General features: G+C 32.3%; 1 protein-coding gene and 1 pseudogene across 4 annotated transcripts in view; both read right to left on the reverse strand.

The window, feature by feature from the left end:
* The window catches only part of MIB1 (MIB E3 ubiquitin protein ligase 1), a 114581-nt gene that overhangs the window by 46201 nt on the left and 50555 nt on the right, over window positions 1-17825 (reverse strand). For 3 of the 4 annotated variants that reach the window (XM_039844801.1, XM_039844785.1, XM_039844793.1), the window contains exons 8-11: window positions 15203-15347; window positions 13476-13609; window positions 9491-9598; window positions 323-520 (exon numbers count right to left, since the gene is read on the reverse strand). In XM_039844801.1, coding sequence (XP_039700735.1) covers window positions 323-520; window positions 9491-9598; window positions 13476-13609; window positions 15203-15347 — 585 coding nt within the window. The remainder of the gene's footprint in view (window positions 1-322; window positions 521-9490; window positions 9599-13475; window positions 13610-15202; window positions 15348-17825) is intronic. The other variant, XM_039844810.1, reaches the window with a different exon arrangement.
* On the reverse strand, window positions 11775-11893 carry LOC120591216 (uncharacterized; annotated as a pseudogene).

Here is a 17825-nt window from a genome sequence, read left to right on the forward strand (position 1 = left end):
ACTATTATGAAATGGAGCCTTTTACATTTCTTTAAGCTGCCAAAGCCCATTGTCATGACCAATAAAGTTAAATCAAATCAATTCATACGTCGATATTTTGGCAAGGAAATTTCCATCCCCTCCTCTCAATATAAAACGGATCTACTGACACTTCCTTAAAAAGGCTTTTCTAAGAAGAGCTGCCAATGTTATTACATTCTATACTTTTAATATTATTTACTATGCCTGATCTTGTAACAAAGCAATGCTTACCACAGAACCTACTTTCCTTTAATAAGGATCCCAGCAATATCTACAGAATATATCTCTATAAAGGTTTTACCTGGAGACTAGGATGACAGCCGAAGTCCAATAAAGTCTTCACAACTTGAAGATGACCTTTATTGACAGCAATATGAAGTGGTGTCTGTCGGCGTTTGTTGCGAGCATTCAAATCAGCACTGCCTCGATGTAGTACTTCTATAACAGCACCTTCATCCCCAAAAGCTGCATGGTGAACAGCTCTATCTCCATCTTTGTCCTAAACATCAACATTTAAATCAAAATTAGTGAATATTTTAGAAAGAAAAACAGAATCTGAAGCTATAATAACTCATCACGAACCAGATTAATGTGAGAAAAATCATAGAATGGAGCCAAAAAATAAGGAGAAATTCACGCGAATGGTGATTAACTCCAAAGATAAAGGATGAACCTGGATCAATATATTATGTCAGGCATACACAGGACCAATAGTTAATTCAGGGGCAGTTCAATTCATTACTTCTAATTTATTAGCCATGATGGTAAGCCAACATTGGGAAAATGCTGATTTATATAACTATATAAACTTTTTCCACTTAAAAAACTTTACAAAGACTTTCTAATGACATAAAAATTACACTAACACTAGTTGAGTGATTTAAAAAAAAGACGACGGGATGCTGAACAATGTGATTTCAAATAGCTTTAAAGCAGAGAAATATACCAATATGTTAACACTGGTTATCTCTAACTGGTGAGCATATACTTCTGTATATTCAAGAAGAGAAAAAAATTAAGTACCACCATAAAAGATAAAAATGAAACACAAACCAGCCTAATTCCATACATCTGAAATACAGTAGGTATGTCCTAACTTCTGTAATAGGCATATTTCTACAGAGATGAGAGGTAGAGAAAGACCCAATTTATTAAACTGTTTTCAAATGTTAAGAAACAACTTTTTAAAGGGGGGGAAAAATGCCTGTCCCGCACCACACAGATAATATAGATATATATATAGTCCATACCAAAAAGAAGTCTCATTACCTCACGAAATGCAGATGTAGAAGTACCCTTATGAAGGTACTGTCTTTATCTCATACATCTCAAATTTTAACACTCAGAAATAAGCATGCTTTAAGACTTTCTCCAGGGCAGTGATTCCCAAACCACAACGCTAGCCTCTGGTAGACTTTTTTTTTTTTTTGCAAGTGATTTGACAATCTATTACTTAGGATTATTTGAACTACTTTTAAAGTTAACATAGATAAATACTGTTGTGGCTAAGTACATTTAAACCAAATGAACAGTTCATTCAAAACAGCTGCTGAATTCAAAAGTTTTTGGACTTTGCATATTTTCTCAAGCAGATATTAAAAGTAAAACCACTCATGCAGGAGTCCACAAAGATTTGACAATCATTCTGGAAAAGGTAGGAAACCACAACCCAGGAGTACTTCTTTTACCTTACTAATATTCCAGCTAAACCAGGTTATGAGTTTTTGTTACCTGTCTACCTTGAAACTACCACATGAAAGTTTTAATATTCAACTCGTGTACCTCTGAGCAACATATTTATACATTCCAGGAAAAAAAAAAGCTTTTACCAAAAAAATATTATGTATATATATCACTAACCTCTCTAGTAATATATTTCAATATTTCAGAAACTTATTTTTAATATTTTCCTAACCCTTAATCTGAATTTATTTGTTAAATTTTTAAATCTATCTAGGGTACTCCATCCATTAAAAAAGGCAACATCGATCCACTAACACTCGCTGAATAAAAACAGGTACTATTTATGGAGTGTACCATATATTTACGGCTGTTAGAAAATTATTAGTGAAACACTTTTATGGAGGTCCTATCAACAATTTATTTAAGTAAAACAAAAAACTAAAAAACTTAAAACCCTTATATGTCAAAAGGCAATACAAATAAAATTTATAGATTTTGGGAAATACACACACATACTGGAAAATAACAATTAATTTTATTTCCAGGTTTTTCTTATAAATTAGAAAACAGTTGTGCAAAGACCTTAATTTACAGATTTTATTGCTTTTTTCTGAAGTTATCTTAAGTATTCCAAATAAATCTAAAACATATAACTCGTCATTCTATCTCTGATACTAATAACAAAATAAGATCTTGAAGGAGAACATTACAGCAAACCTTCAAAAGGTTATGTAATTAAACTAAAACTAATCTTGGTTCTTTCTACCCTCTTGCCCTCCCCTTTCCTCTCAACACTCCAAAACCTGTCCTTGTTCCAGTCTTCCCTATCTTAGCTGATAGAACCAAAGATCATAAGGTCAACAAAATCAGTATCTGTAGGTCATGCTCGCTGACTTCCCTGACCAGTACCCCTATGTACAAGCACCTAATTCTACAGCTTTTACTCAATTTATGCTCCTATCTATTTTGCTACTCACCCTGCCACCACTTTATTCTTACCCCAATCTATTCTTCACACACAGATAGAATTCTCTCTGTAAAACACAAAATTTATGTTTATAACTCATTACTATAACTCTAAGGGAACAAACCTCTTTTGAAGCCTATTTCTGTAGACTATTCCAGACTCATCTGCTGCCTTGGTTCCCTCACATATAAAACTCTAATTATCAAGTTATTTGACCCAATATGATCTTATGTTGTTCCCAGACTTCAATGCTTATTTATTACCTCACTGGCTTGAAAACAGACATCCTTTAAAAATCTGCTCAAGCAACCCCTCTCCTATAAAACTTCTTGATTCTCACAAAATCAATAAATTAATCTCTCCTTCTATTATCTCACTTACCACACTGTAGTATAATATTTGTTTCCAAATTTATTTTTATTTGACTCTGAGCTTTTGGGGGTCTACGACTGTGTCTTAATTATCTTTATTCCCAGGATGTACCATAATGCCTACTAACTACTAAAGACCAAAATGGGTGTTTAACTGAATCTTTAATAAGCCTTAATAACAGTCATGTTTTTAATAATTTCCCTTTTTTTTGGTAAAATACAAATAACGTAACATTTACCATCTTAACCACTTTAAGTGTATAGTTCAGTGACATAAAACACATTCATATTGTCGTGAACCCATCAATACCATCTATCTCCAGAACTCTTTTCACCTTGCAAAGCTAAAATTTTAAACACATTACACAATAACTGCTCTTTCTCTCTATCCCCAGCCTCTGGAAATCATCATTCTGCTTTCTTTCTCTATGATTGTTGATTACTCTAGGTACTTCATATAAGTGGAATCATACAGTGTTTGTCTTTTTGCAACTGGCTTGTTTCACTTAGCATAATGTCCTCAAGGTTCATTTACATTGTAGCATGAGTCAGAATTTCTTTCCTTTTTAAAGCTGCATAGTATTCCATAAATATTTTGTTTAGCTATTCATATATCAATGGACACTTGAGTTGTTTCTAAGTTTTAGCTATTGTGAATAATGCTGCTATGAATATGGGTGTACAAATATCTCTTCGAGGCTCTGCTTTTAGTTCTTTTGGGTAAGTACCTAGAAAAAGAATTACAGGATCATATGGTAAATTCCATTTTTAATTTTTTGACAATCACACTTCTTTCCACAGCAGCTGTACCATTTTACATTCCCATAAGTTAACGAGGGTTCTGATTTCTCCACCTCCTCAACATTTATTTTCTGATTTTTCGATAGTAGTCATCCTAATGGGTGTGAGATGTACCTCACTATGATTTTAATTTGGATTTACCTAACCATTTGTGATGTTCAGCATCTTTTCATGTGCTTATAGACCATCCATATATCTTCTTTGGAGAAATATCTATTCAAGGCCTTTGCCCAACTTTTTGTTGAATTTTAAGTTCTCTATATTTTCTCTATACAGTTGAGTCCTCTATATATAGTTCTCCATCAATCCCTTCTCAGATATACGATTTGCCAATATCTTCCCCATTCTGTACCATTGCCTTTTTACTGTTGATAACATTCTTTGGTGTACAGAAGTTTTCAATTTTCATTAAGTCCTATTTGTCTATTTCTTCTTTTGTTGCCTGTGCCTTCAGTGTCATACTCAACAAATCATAGCCAAATCCAATGCTGTGAGCTTTACTCTGTCTTCTAAGAATTTTTTAAATTTTATTTCTAAGAATTTCATACTTTTAGCTCTTAAATTTATGCCTTTGAGCTATTTAGAGTTAATTTTGTATGAAATGTTAGGTAAGGGTCCTACGTCATTCTTTTGTATGTGGATATCCAGTTTTCCAAGCACCATTTGTTGAAAAGACTGTTCTTTCCCCACTGAATTGTTGTGGCACTCGTGTCAAAAATCATTGACCATATATATGCAAGCGTTTATTTCTGAGCTATTTTATTCCACTGGTTTGAATGTCTGTCTTTATGCCAGAACCAGTGTTTTCATTACTGTAGCTTTGTGGTAAGTTTTGAAATCAGGAAGAGTGAGTCTTGCAAATTTGTCCTTTTTCAAGATGGTTTTGGTTATGGGGTACCTTGAGATGACATACTGACTTTTAAGATGGATTTTGCTATTTCTGTAAAAGACATCATGGGATTTCGATAGAGATTACACTGAATATGCAGCAGATCACTTTGGCTAGTATTGACATCTTAACAATATTAATTCTTCCAATTTGTGAACATGGGTTATGTTTCTATTTACTTATATCTATTAATTTCTTTCAGCCATAATCTGTAATTTTCGTTTTACAAATCTTTCATCTCTTTGGTTAAATTAATTCTTAAGTAGTTTATTCTTTTTGATGCTATTATAAATGGAGTTTTCTTAATATCCTCAACAGATTGTTCATTGTTAGTGTACAGAAATGCAAATGACTGTGTTGACTTTGTATCCTGCTACTTTGCTGAATTTCTTAATTTGTTCCAAAAGTCTTTTTTTTTTTTTTTTTGGTGGAATCTTTAGGCTTTTTTACACGTAAAATTATATCACCTGCAGGGATAATTTTATTTCTTCCTTTCCAATGTGGATGCCTTTTATTTCTTTTTCTTGCCTAATTGAATTAACTTAGATCTCCAAGAACTATGTATACCAATTCCTAGAGCCATTTCTGAGTCATGAGTTCTTTTTAGAAAAGAATTTCCTTAAACTAACCAATCTTAAAGCCCACTTGCCCTTTCCTTCTCCGTTTTACAGTTAAATGTTTCTAGTTTTGTTTTCATTAACTAGATAAGCAGAATCAGGTAGAATTAGCATCTGTTTCTAGAGAAACTGTACTAACTTCTACCAGTTGGAAAGAAATGTTTAATAGGAACACTCAAACACAGGTAATATCTTAAATTCCCAGGGTGCCGTATACTATAAAAGGTTATCTTAAATTATTCCCCTTACTCCACACCCCAACTCTTTAAGTTACCATAGATGAAGAAACTGAAGCTTATACCAATTAAACTTTTTGCCCAATATTATAAACAATCGTTAAAACTTGTTTTTTTTACAGTCTAATATTGTTCCCTACTATTAACTCACTCCATTAAAAAGTTTTCATTAACTTTAAATGATAAAACCACCTCAAGTTTCCTGATAACTTCAGTATATATTTGTATTGTATTTGAAAATTTACTGTAAAGGACGCACTTTTTTAAACTGGTCTTCCACTCAAACCTCTACGCCTTTACTATTACACTTCATTAGTAGGAAAAAAAAAATATTGAGTCCCTGAAGGATCCAAAATTAGCTCATCTATATCAACATACCTAAGATCTCGCAGTTCTCAGTGCCTTTACATTAAGAAGGAAACAGAATGTAATCCTACTGTACTTAGTAGGCCAGATATGGAGAAAACCAACTTTCTAAAACAGTTGAGTTTTCCCTAAGAAAAATGGAAAAAAAATCTTATCATATATTCAAAAGGTATGATATACTCAGCCATAAGAAGAGGTGATATACTGCCATTTGCAAGAACATGGATGGACCTTGAAATAATCATACTACTTAAAAAACAGAAAAAGTTGAAAATCACACGATATCACTTATACGTGGGATATAAACCTAAAAGAATCAAATGAACAGGACAAACAAACAGACATTCATGGACATGGACAATGGACTAGTGGTTACCAAAGGAGAGGGGGGAAGGAGGAAGTAGATGGGGGGAAAAAATTTAAATCATTTCTTCAATTAAATAAATAAATAAATTTAAAAAAGATAATTAAATGCCTTACAAAGTGGAAAAAAAAGTATGATATATTCCAAATAATTTAGTTTGATAACAGATTAAATCAACTGAAAAAATCTGCAATCATCATCTATACTAGGGTCCTGTAAACTTTTCTGTGAAGGGCCAGAAGTAAATATTTTAGGTTTTATAGGCCCATATGGTCTAGTCAAACTATCAACTATTCAACTCTGCAGTTGTAGCACAAAAGCAGCAATACACAATAAACAAACGAATGGGTGTATTGTGTTCCAATAATACTAATAAACAATACAAATGGAGATCTGAATTTGGCTTGCAGGCTATAGTTTGTGACCCAATTTATACTATCTTGAGCCCACTTCCTAATGCAGAGTTCAAAAAAATGAAAGATTACAGAATGAGATAACTAGAAAAGAAACATATTGATCTTTATCCTTCGGCTAACCTCAAAACTTTTAATAAAATTAGATTTTCAAAAATTGTTAATTATTAGTTTTTAAGGTATGTTAAAGATATAATAAAGTTTTTTTTTTTTAAAAAAAAAGAGCACTTATCTTTTACGACATATACTAAAATATTTACAGATGAAATAATATGAGATCTGGAGCTGCTTCAATTTAATCTAGCAGAAGAGTGAGATGTAAGGGGGTACAGATAAGACAAAATTGGTCAGAAAAATAATTAAAGTGGGGTAATGGACACATAGGATTCATTATACTATTCTCTCCGCTTTTATAAATGTGTAAAATTTCCAATAATAAAAAAGTTAATGACAAATCACTTTATAAAGAAGCTGGCAAATGATGAATCCTAAATTTAAGTACATTTGAGAAATTAACTATTTTCTCCATCTTTTAAACCAGAGTTTCTCAACTTCAGCACTGTTGACATTTGGACCAGATAATTTTTTGTTGTGGGAGCTGTCCTGTGCACTGTAGGATGTTTAGTAACATCCTTTCTTTCTAGCCAGTAGTACTCCCAACTCCCCCAATGAGCTGTGACAATCAAAAATATCTCCAGACATTTCCAAATGTACTCTGATGGGCAAAAAATGCTCAACTGAGAACCACTATTTTAAACAAACTATATTACTGTTTATAATAAGCAATGTTAATTCTTACATTTTAGGAAAATTAAGACTTTGATAAACTTTTATTTTAGTCATAAATGATAAATTATATTTACATTTTAACCCAATTTTTAAATGTAGTTTTTCCTTTACCAATTGAGAAATTGTGTTATTAATTTAACCTGATATGTAAATATTGCTTTCTCACACTATTTCTACAAATTACATTTGCCTACAGTGGTTTTAAAAACAGAAAATGCACAGAATGGAAATCCAAACCTCACTGCTCTAGTAAGTTTTCAAACTGAAAGATAAATTATTTACAAATACCTATCCTACTGAGCCTCACTCCAACTCCAATCTTACCATGTGTTTAGTATTAACTAACCACTTGTTTTGTATTTGAGTTTAAAGCAATAAGAAACCTACTCTTGAAAAACAATGTCAACTTCATTACCAACCCCAGAGCTGCAGCTCCCCATTCTGCATAGCCAGCCTCTAAGGTTTACAAGAAGTCTTTAGAAACACAAATATATGGATAGGCTCTATATTGCCAGGTTTAGTATTTAAATTCTCAATCAGAAAGCATACTTTAAAAAAAATTAGGCAAAAAAAATTTGGTTTTTCAGTCTCTTGCCTTATTAGTTATAATCAGAAGGGCTTTGATATTTTAGTAGTTGTTGCTATCATAGTTTCTGGATTCATTAAATAAAAAATGGAATATTCAGCTCAAGAAATTTCATTGCATTTCCCCAGACCAGACTAAAACAAAAACAAAATAAAGTAATTGCCTACCATTTTCAGAATACTAAATTTAAATTAAGTCTTTCTTGCATTACCAAAAAACCCTTATAACATAAACTGGGTCCTAAATTCACAGCCAAGAAAATGTGACTTAAAAATTACTACTGTAAAAGCAAAATCAAATTATATAATCTCATTCATAAAGACATCACAGTAATAAAACTATCATATAGTTTACAGACATCTAATAGGTGAATTTAAAATTCAAGCTCTTTTTATGCAAAAGAAAATTTCAACATCAAAGATGACTTATTTACACCTACAACACCAGTGGCTCTTTAGTAGCTCTTCAACAACTCAAAATACATAAAATTAGAGAAAGAAGAAAAAATAATGTATGACTTCTCTTCTCAAATGTGTATTAAAATTTTATTAGTAAAAACCGGCTGGTCTACCAGTTGGGCCTTCAGAAATTCAAGTCCTTAGTAAGATTGCTTAGATGGAAGTGTCACCTGGGCAAAACTGCAGCATTCTGCCTAGTGTAAATTTGATAGAATTTGACTTATTCTTAAGTAATCTTGCACTAGACTGAAACTAATGTAATTCTAATATCTTTTTTAAGTAATGAGGTTATAACTAAAACAAAGAAAGCCATCCTTCACATTACTCACATAGATTCTCAACTGAAATTCCAACGATAGCAAAAAATATTTATTTCCCTTTGTAAGAATATACTCTAAATTAAATTAAGCATAAACATACACTTAAGAGTGATAAACATGCACTGTAAAATCCCAAAGATCCACATTAAGGTCAAGAGACAACAAGACTAAACAAATTCTAATATACTGGTCCCCTTATGAGAAAAATAAAAAAAATAAAGGCCTCTGAGTGCCACAAATTAGGAAAGTTCTTGAAGCATATGATGTATATTCCCCTTCCCTGAGATCTATAATCCCTTCCTTCCCTCAACTTCCCCAGTATGATTCCTGGGTGAACCCAAACAGGCTCCCAACAGCATAGTGGTACTACCATAGTAAAGGGAAACTCAACTCCCATCTTCATTTGGGGTTATGCCCAGAATATTGAGGGTTCACAGAAAAACAAGAAATGCTTTAAGCTGTCTTTTGTCAATTTTTTCTTTTCAACCAGAAAAGTCTTAGGTGAGTATTAAATTTCAAGAATGAAAACAATCTACCTCATGATATAGAAGTACCATTTCTAGGACATTAATTTTTACTTAAAATATTTTTCAACCTTAGTTTAATTACCTCTGCTTCTACATCCACATTTTGCTTCAAAAGTAACTTCAAAATGTCAACATGTCCATTCTGACTAGCAGCTTGCATAGCTGTGTGGCCAGCACATTGTCCGTTCACCTAAATTAAAAAAAAGATAAAAGAAATGTCAAAAATCAGAATGAGCCTACACACACACACACACACACACACACACACACACAATATAGTGTGTAGATTTAAATCTAGCTCATTATATAATTCTATAAAAATAATTTAGTTTGGTATTCCATATGTTCTAGAATAGATCATCAGAAACTGTTCTAATTTAGAGAAGAGATGCGAGCACTTTCTTAAAATAAAATGAAACTTCCATTGTTCAAAAAGCTATGAAAGAACTGTTTAGCAATCTGCAAAGTTGAAGAAAGGGAGCAGGAGAACAAAAGAAAGTTAGTTATATTAATTTTGTATATTTAATTCTATTTAGATTATTAAATCTCAAAGCCTATTTTAAAAAGCAATAATTTAAATAGAAAACTTTTCAAAAAAATAGTCTACTACAAGATAAATAAATTTAATTCAATATATATACCGAATATCAACTATAAGCAAACTACCATGAAAGATATATATAAATGAATTATCAGGGTAACTATATATGACTATTCTATTATAAAGCAGTAAATTCCAACCTTTTCTTCACTTCAGATGTTGTGTAAATGCATAATTTACCCATGAACATACCCAAGGCTAAGTGAAATTCTTTAATTCTACCACATTCACTCCCATCCACAAAATCATGAAGGACCACACATTTATATCCTGTCCCCCGAGACTACACTAAAAAGAGAGTAGAATAACTTTAAAAATAAAAAAACTACAAAGACTAGGAGAAAGGGAGAGCTAACAACAGAAAACGAGAAAAGCAATACATTTTTAAAAGAGAAAGCAGACTGAGAAAGTTCTCTAATTAACTTTAGAGAAAAAGACAAAGCCTGGGAACCCCAGACAAACTCAAAACCTGCAAATACAAGCACATCAGAAGGCTAACAAGAGAAGCCCCAAGTATAAATCTGATGTGCAATGGCCACACTCCAAGTCCACTCCTAGAACTTAAGAACAGGATGTCAGCAGCCATGCACTTAGGTTCTAAACAGCAAAAGGAGGTTTCTTCTCTCAAACAACCGAATAGCCATAGAAAGCAGACCTCTACATGACGGCATCTAGAGATCTCCAAAAGCTCCACACATACAATCACCATAATGCAAAGTCAGTCATCAAGTCCTGTCCAGGTAAAGAGAGCTACCAATCAGCTTTTCGATGTCTTATTCAGATATGAATAGACAACTAAGGATCAGAGATTTGAAGAGTACCTCAAATACAAATTAATAATAATAATAATTTTTTTTTTTTTAAACAGAGAAAAGAAATGACTCTGGAAGGAACAAATGGAGAGAAAAAAAGAAAAACTTCAATTAGAGACATTCGAGAATTCTTTAAATCTAAAAAGTCAAAATCAGAGTTTGGAGAATCATGGCAGAGTGAGAGACGTCTCCAGATCTCTCCTCTGGAAACAACAATAAGCTGAATATCTAAAATGCAACAGAAAATACCCAAACTGCACACCAGTACGTCTGAGCATGGGTTCTGCACATAAGAGCTACCATAGATTAAAATGTTATAAACAACCTTAAACCTAAAATAAATAAATAAATAAATAGATAGATAGATAGATAGATAGATAAATAGATAAATAGATAAATAGTCAAAATCAAGAGGATGATGCTATGAAAACAAGAAAGCTAAAGGAAAGAAAAATCTCACTATAAGAGCTGGAAAATGGGTAGATATGAAGCAAGAGACCCTTGTTTTTCAGTATTGAGATCTTTTAAAATGTATATCCTTATATATTTATTTGTGTTACAAACAACCATACCTCAATAAAGCTTTACAAAAAAACTGTTTCAGCAATTAAAAGATGAGTTTTTTTAATTAAAAGATGTGTTGTATTTATTTCCATTACCTTATGACATCTTACTAAAACAAGAGTAAAGTTTTATTTTCTTTTAAGCAACAACTGACAAAGATAATTAGAACTAGCAAAACAGAAACCACACACACAGACACACTCACACATATACAGTAAGCTGGAAATAGAACTAAACCTCCTGTGAGAAAAAAAGCCTAGAAGCAATCCTTTTGCCAAGAAAACCCAAAAGGCTCAGAATTAATGATCTCTGAAAATAGAGAAAATGGGGGGTGGGGTGCTACACACAAAAACATTGGTTGACAGTCTTTTTTTGTTTTTTTTTTTTAAGGCCTACAGCACCCAGTCTTCCTAGGTGGTCTCCCATCCAAGTACTAATCAAGCTTGACACTGCTTAGCTTCCGAGATCAGACAGGATCAGGCTTGTTCAGGGTGGCACGGCGGTAGACAGTTGACAGTCTATTTAAAAAGCATTTATACCCCCAGTTTCTCCCACTCTGCACAGCTGAACTACTGCTCTATCCTCATACTAACAGAAACCTGAAAATTTATTCTCTGGGAAGGGTAAAGGCTCCTTAGCTTATAGAAAGCAGGCACTGTAGGGTGGGGCACTGTAGGGTGGGGCAAAGTACTAAAAACAGAACTTTTATGTGAATATTTACAGGCTGAATGCTGAAAACCCAGGCCCTCGTCCCTTAATCAGTATTCAAAAGGCTGGCAGCCAGGTTTATACCTAGCAGGAGAATAAAGAGATCTTTCTGGGGAGTCAGACCAGCCCAAGAGAAAAGACTTAACAACCAATACCCATGAACAACCCAAAGAAACACCCAACCAGATCACCCTATAAGTGAAGTCCAGAGCTGACAAACCCACACACAAACAAGAGCTTCCAACAAGCCTTGTATTGTCCACTCTTATAGATAAATAGACAACCGATGATCACCAGACACTAAGGAATGGCCTCCAACATGGAAGACTTGTTTGGAAGAATGGAAAAATAAGGCTGGAAGATGTAGTTTTTCATTAAAAATCTTATGGAACTATTTTTCCCTTTTTTAGAATGTATGACATTGTTAAAAAAATGACTGAGATAAATTAGTAATTAAATGAAAAAATTAAGTATAATAAAATGTACATCTGCTTGACTGAACAGAAAAGAAAGTTGACTATATTTCAAACACAAAACCATAATATCTGAAATAAGTTATTTGTTATGTCTCTCAACAAATCAAGAAACCACTATGTTGTGCTGCTGCAATTGATCTCTCTCAAATAAACCTAAAATGCTACATGAGCTCAAAGGAATAAGCCGTTTATACTTATAATTATATATCTGATCTTCTTCAAACTGTCTAGTGTACTTATATACAAAGGTGTGGTAACAAAAGCCCTTGCAACACAGTGACAGTGATTCAAACTGCCACTCCACTTATAATCTCTTGGCCAGCACTGAACATATTGGTAGCAATGGATGACTAAGTGAGAACCAAAACAGCCCATTTAAAATATGGCTTATGTGAACGGTAAACTTACAACATTAAATATTAAGATTTACAAAGTACATGACGTCTAATTCTTCTGTGTTACAAACTGTGAAATAGTCAACTTTTATAGGGAAAGGAGAATAAAAAGTTTAGACTAAATGTTTTAAAAAGGATAGAAAATTACTTATAAAATTTACTAAAACATTATTAAAAGACATGACAAAATTACATAAGAAAAATTCACTGAATTTCCAAAAAGGACACTAACCACTTAAAAAACAAAATGTGAATTTTGTTAATCATCATAAAATAAAAAAAGTCACTGTTAAAATAAAAAAATATCAATATTTTTTAGACATGCACACTTAAAAATGATGGCTCGTGTCTTCTTTAAAATACCTCAGAAAAACGAGGACTAGATGAAGCACATGTAGCAAAGTCCTAATAATTATTGGAGTAATGTGGCAAAATCTAAATAATTGTTGAAGAAGTATAAGGTCCATTATACTATTTGTATATTTTTCAAAATAATTTTTAAAATGCTCACATCTACATCTGGTCTTTTTAGCAAATCTTCCACTTTAGCAACATCTCCGTTGGCAGCAGCCTTAACTAATTCTTCATTGAGGTCACCAGATTCTTGGGTTTCGAATAATTTCTTCAAAAGTTGGGAGAGTCTTTCTGTAAATCATCAAATAAAAGTGCTAAAAAAGGAGGATCTCAAACCTTAACTACTAACAGACAAGCATTACCTACATGCCTATAATATATACTTTTCCTTTTTTTCTATCATTAAGGTTATTTTTGTACAGATATTACCCATGCAAGTTATAATTACTACCATATAAAGATGCATTAAATTTGAGTCCCCAAGTATTCCCAGTTTTCTCCAATTCATGTATTTCAAATTAAAATTTTAGAAAAAATAGTTACATACAAATAATAATTCAAGATTTGGAAGTCATAACAAAGATATCAGAAATGAACACATTCTAATGGATACACAATGGGAGCACCATAATGATACAAACTTCCTTTCAGGTTTTAAGCATACCCACTGACTCTCTGAGCTCAATGTTACAGACCTAAGAGTAAATTAACAGATCAATGACTATGATTCAAAAGCAATGTAATCTCTACAATATCAGAGAAAATATTTTAGGGACAAACCAATTTTCAGTTGAAAATAGACATCTGCAAGTGTTAATAACATACTTCAAAGGTGTCATTGATCAGTTTTGACTAAAATAAGAAAGAACCAGAGATTTACATAGACCGATTCATAAGATATTTTTTCTAAATAGCATTAATCAGTAGAACATCTACCCAGTTCTTCTCAATTCTTGAATCTTCTTATTGGAAAGCAAAGAAATCACAAAGTGGGGGAAAGGACCAAAGCCAAGTCCACATTACTTGAGAGTAGGATATTAACTATCCTTCACTCTTTTAATTTGTATATAGTCAACTTGATGTGATGCCATCTAACCTCAAGGTAAAAATAAACACCACCTGATTTAAACTTTAAGCACACTAGCAAATTACAGCAGAAAAGAGACAGAAGCAGAGGAAGTTAAAAGCAATACAAAATAAAACTGGAGGTCACTCAATGTTTTCCTTTACTTAGTATTTACAGTTATGGTTCTACTTTTCTGGATGACATACATACATCAGTAATTTATAATTTGTTGTAGAATGAACTGAGTCTGTGTATATAATACTGGAGCATAGGAAGGAAAGATTTTGGGTATGAGTTGACCTAAACATCTAGCATATTCATATCACAATACAGTTTTCTACTCATTGCAGCATGAATAATAACTCTTATTGAATAGTAAGAAAAAAAATATGGCTGATATGTAAAAATATTCAGAAAGAAAGCCATCTGCAACCAATGATGTTGGAAATGAGAAGAAAACAGTCTTAGAAAATGATGGTTCTCTGGCACAAAAGTTCTGACTCTTTTCAAAGAGGAGAGTGTTGAATTTCAGGTATCTTAGATTTGATGTGGAGAAATCCTTGATATATCCAAGAAAAAGCATATATTTATGGAACTTTTCCAGTGCCTACCTCTGCCAGGACAAAGGCTGTTCATTGTATGGGGGGGAAAAAAAACTTTTAGTGAAAGTTTAAAAGATAGTTAACATTCAAGTGAAGTTATGTGATCTAGGAGAAAACCAGGAACACATACAATATTATCTGTATGAGAACTGGGGAATTAGCAAAGGTTCTAACGTAAACCACATTACTTTTAAAGAAGCATGAGCCAAAACATACCACCAGATGCATTGCTAATGGCTGATCCTGCAGATGCCACCTTAGAAACTGCTGCTGGATTATATGTCCAAGATGTACCACAAACTTCCACCTTTAAGTCACTGTCTGAATAAATCTGTTGTACGCGGCCAACTTTACCTAAAGTCTTTAAGAAAAAGTATATTCATGTTTCCAAGTCTAAAGTATATGCCATAAAAATGTTACCAGTTTTTACATGTTTAAATGATTCATTTTACTTTGTTCTTAAAGAAAAAAACTTTTGAAGGATAACAATATTCAACTGATTAGTTACAAACTTTAATAAATATCCTTAAAAAATATTTCTATAAATAAAACTATACTTCCACAAGAATATAAGAAAATAAATCATGAGTGTCTTTTATTCATAAAAGTTCACAAAATTTTGCTTTTTGATATTCAACCCTTCTTTTTTAACCCCATAAGATATATCTTGAGAACTTAGAACGTAACTAGTATAAAATCCATCACCAATCTAGCCTAAAAATATGAAATCTAATTTCTAAAAAAAATATATTTAAACCAAAATGGGTTCAAAACTTACATCTATGTTTAAATCCTTTATGGAATCATGCCTTAATCAAAAACGTAAATGTGCAGAAATAACGTGCTTATTTAATATGGAATAAAAAGGGCAATCAGGTATAGGATAACCAGCAACAGCATCTCTTACCATGTGGCAAATGCTTTATATATATTGACTCACCTAATACTATAACCCTGAAAGGTAAGTGCTGTTATTAGTCCCATTTCAAAATCAGTTCCAAAACTCATTCTCTTAAGCACAACAGAATAGCAAATAACACTAGAAAATTAGTGAAGAACAGTGATACCTGACTACTACTTTCTAACACAAAGAAGAAATTGCCCTTGATTTATTTTCTCTTTTGACCTCTTCGTAGCATCCAACCCCAACTTCCAGAAACTACTCCCTTGATTTTGGGATGACAGTCTAATCTTTCTGCCTGTTCCATTCTCTACTCACTGGCTCCTTTTCCTTCTTCAAGTCCTTAAATCTGTTCATTCTCCCCAAATTTTATTCCTGCATTTTTACTCTTCTTGAAAACTTAATCTACTTTGACAACTATCATCTTATATTCAAAGACTCCAAAATATACTTCTCTAGCCCTGTTTAACCCTCCCCTTGCCCCACAATACACACCAATTTTAACTTCTCATTAGACATTTTCACTGGGAATCTTCCATCATATCAAACTCTATGAGGCTGCATTCTTTGTTTCCTCCCTCCTAAACTGTTCATTATAGAAAATCTCAAACACATAAAAGTAGACAATAGTATATTAGATCCTCATTTACCCATCAACCAGTTTTAACAATTTTCAGCTCATGGTCAATCTTGTTTTCCCCTACCCATTCTCCCTTCCTATATTATTTCATCATGTAAACTCTTTTTAAAAAACGTATCTACAATACTATTATCAACCGGCCCCAAATTATCAATAACTCTAACATGAAATACCAGCCAGTGTTCAAATTACCAATTGCCTCATAAATGATAAAATTTTTAGTTTCTTTAAATCAAGTTCCAAGTAAAACCTATACTTTTGCTCTGCAAATTATCTGTTGAAGAAATAGGGTTATTTATCCTATAAAGTTTCTTACAATTTGAATTTTGCTAATTGGTATAGTTTAATAGATTCATCTGTCTTTGTATTTGGTAACTGCTAGATCCTTTTAATATGATCTAAAAATCTTCATTAGCTTCCTTGCTATCTGGTATGAGGCTCATCTTGTTTATTTCCTGTCAAAGAGCTAGAATTAACCATTTTTCCAAAGAGCCTTAGTTCTTTACAGAAGGAAAGACTATTTCAAGACCATAATCTGAGCACTAAGGTTGGTTATTGTTACTGGAATGGTCACTGTTTCTAGGTATTTTCATGGACGGAGCTAGGAAATGGGTATGGGTATGGGAGTTGTTTTGTTTTAAAAGATAAAATAAATCATGAGTTCAAACACTCTTCCAATTCAAATCTAAGACTACAGAGTTTTTACATAACCTCTTTTATATTACATCTGTATCTCCTTTTCCCACTCTAATCATTCTGGTTCTCAAGGTCACTGGAGATAACAGAATTAGAATTATCATATAACCACTCTTTTTTTTTTTTGTCATGTTACATAAACGACAATCTCAAAATAAAAACATTAATACTATCGCAATTAGATTTCTGAAAATTACTTAATATTTCTTTTCCCATGCAGTTCTGTAGTGTATATTCTTCCCATAAGGATATAAAGATAAATTACTGTGTTTAAAAATCACCTGGAATTTTCTCTCTGTATGACAATGAGACACACTCAGGTTTATTTGTTTCATTTTATTTTCTTTTAGAAGTTTCCTTTTTGAATTTGATTTTGTTTTATAATTGTATAAAATACATACATGGTTTCAAATCTATAAAACAAGACATATTCAAGGACACCTTCCTTCTACCTTCCTTCTACCTTCCCCTATATCATATTCAACTTTTTATATATGAATACTTTTTTTAACTTTATGATTAAACTTTCCATTTTTTAAATATAAAGATTGTATTAAAATTTTATATTAAACTATATTGTCCTAATATTATAATAATAGCCA

Source organism: Pteropus medius, unplaced genomic scaffold, assembly GCF_902729225.1.
Source record: "Pteropus medius unplaced genomic scaffold, Ma_sr-lr_union100, whole genome shotgun sequence".
Classification (NCBI taxonomy): Eukaryota; Metazoa; Chordata; class Mammalia; order Chiroptera; family Pteropodidae; genus Pteropus; species Pteropus medius.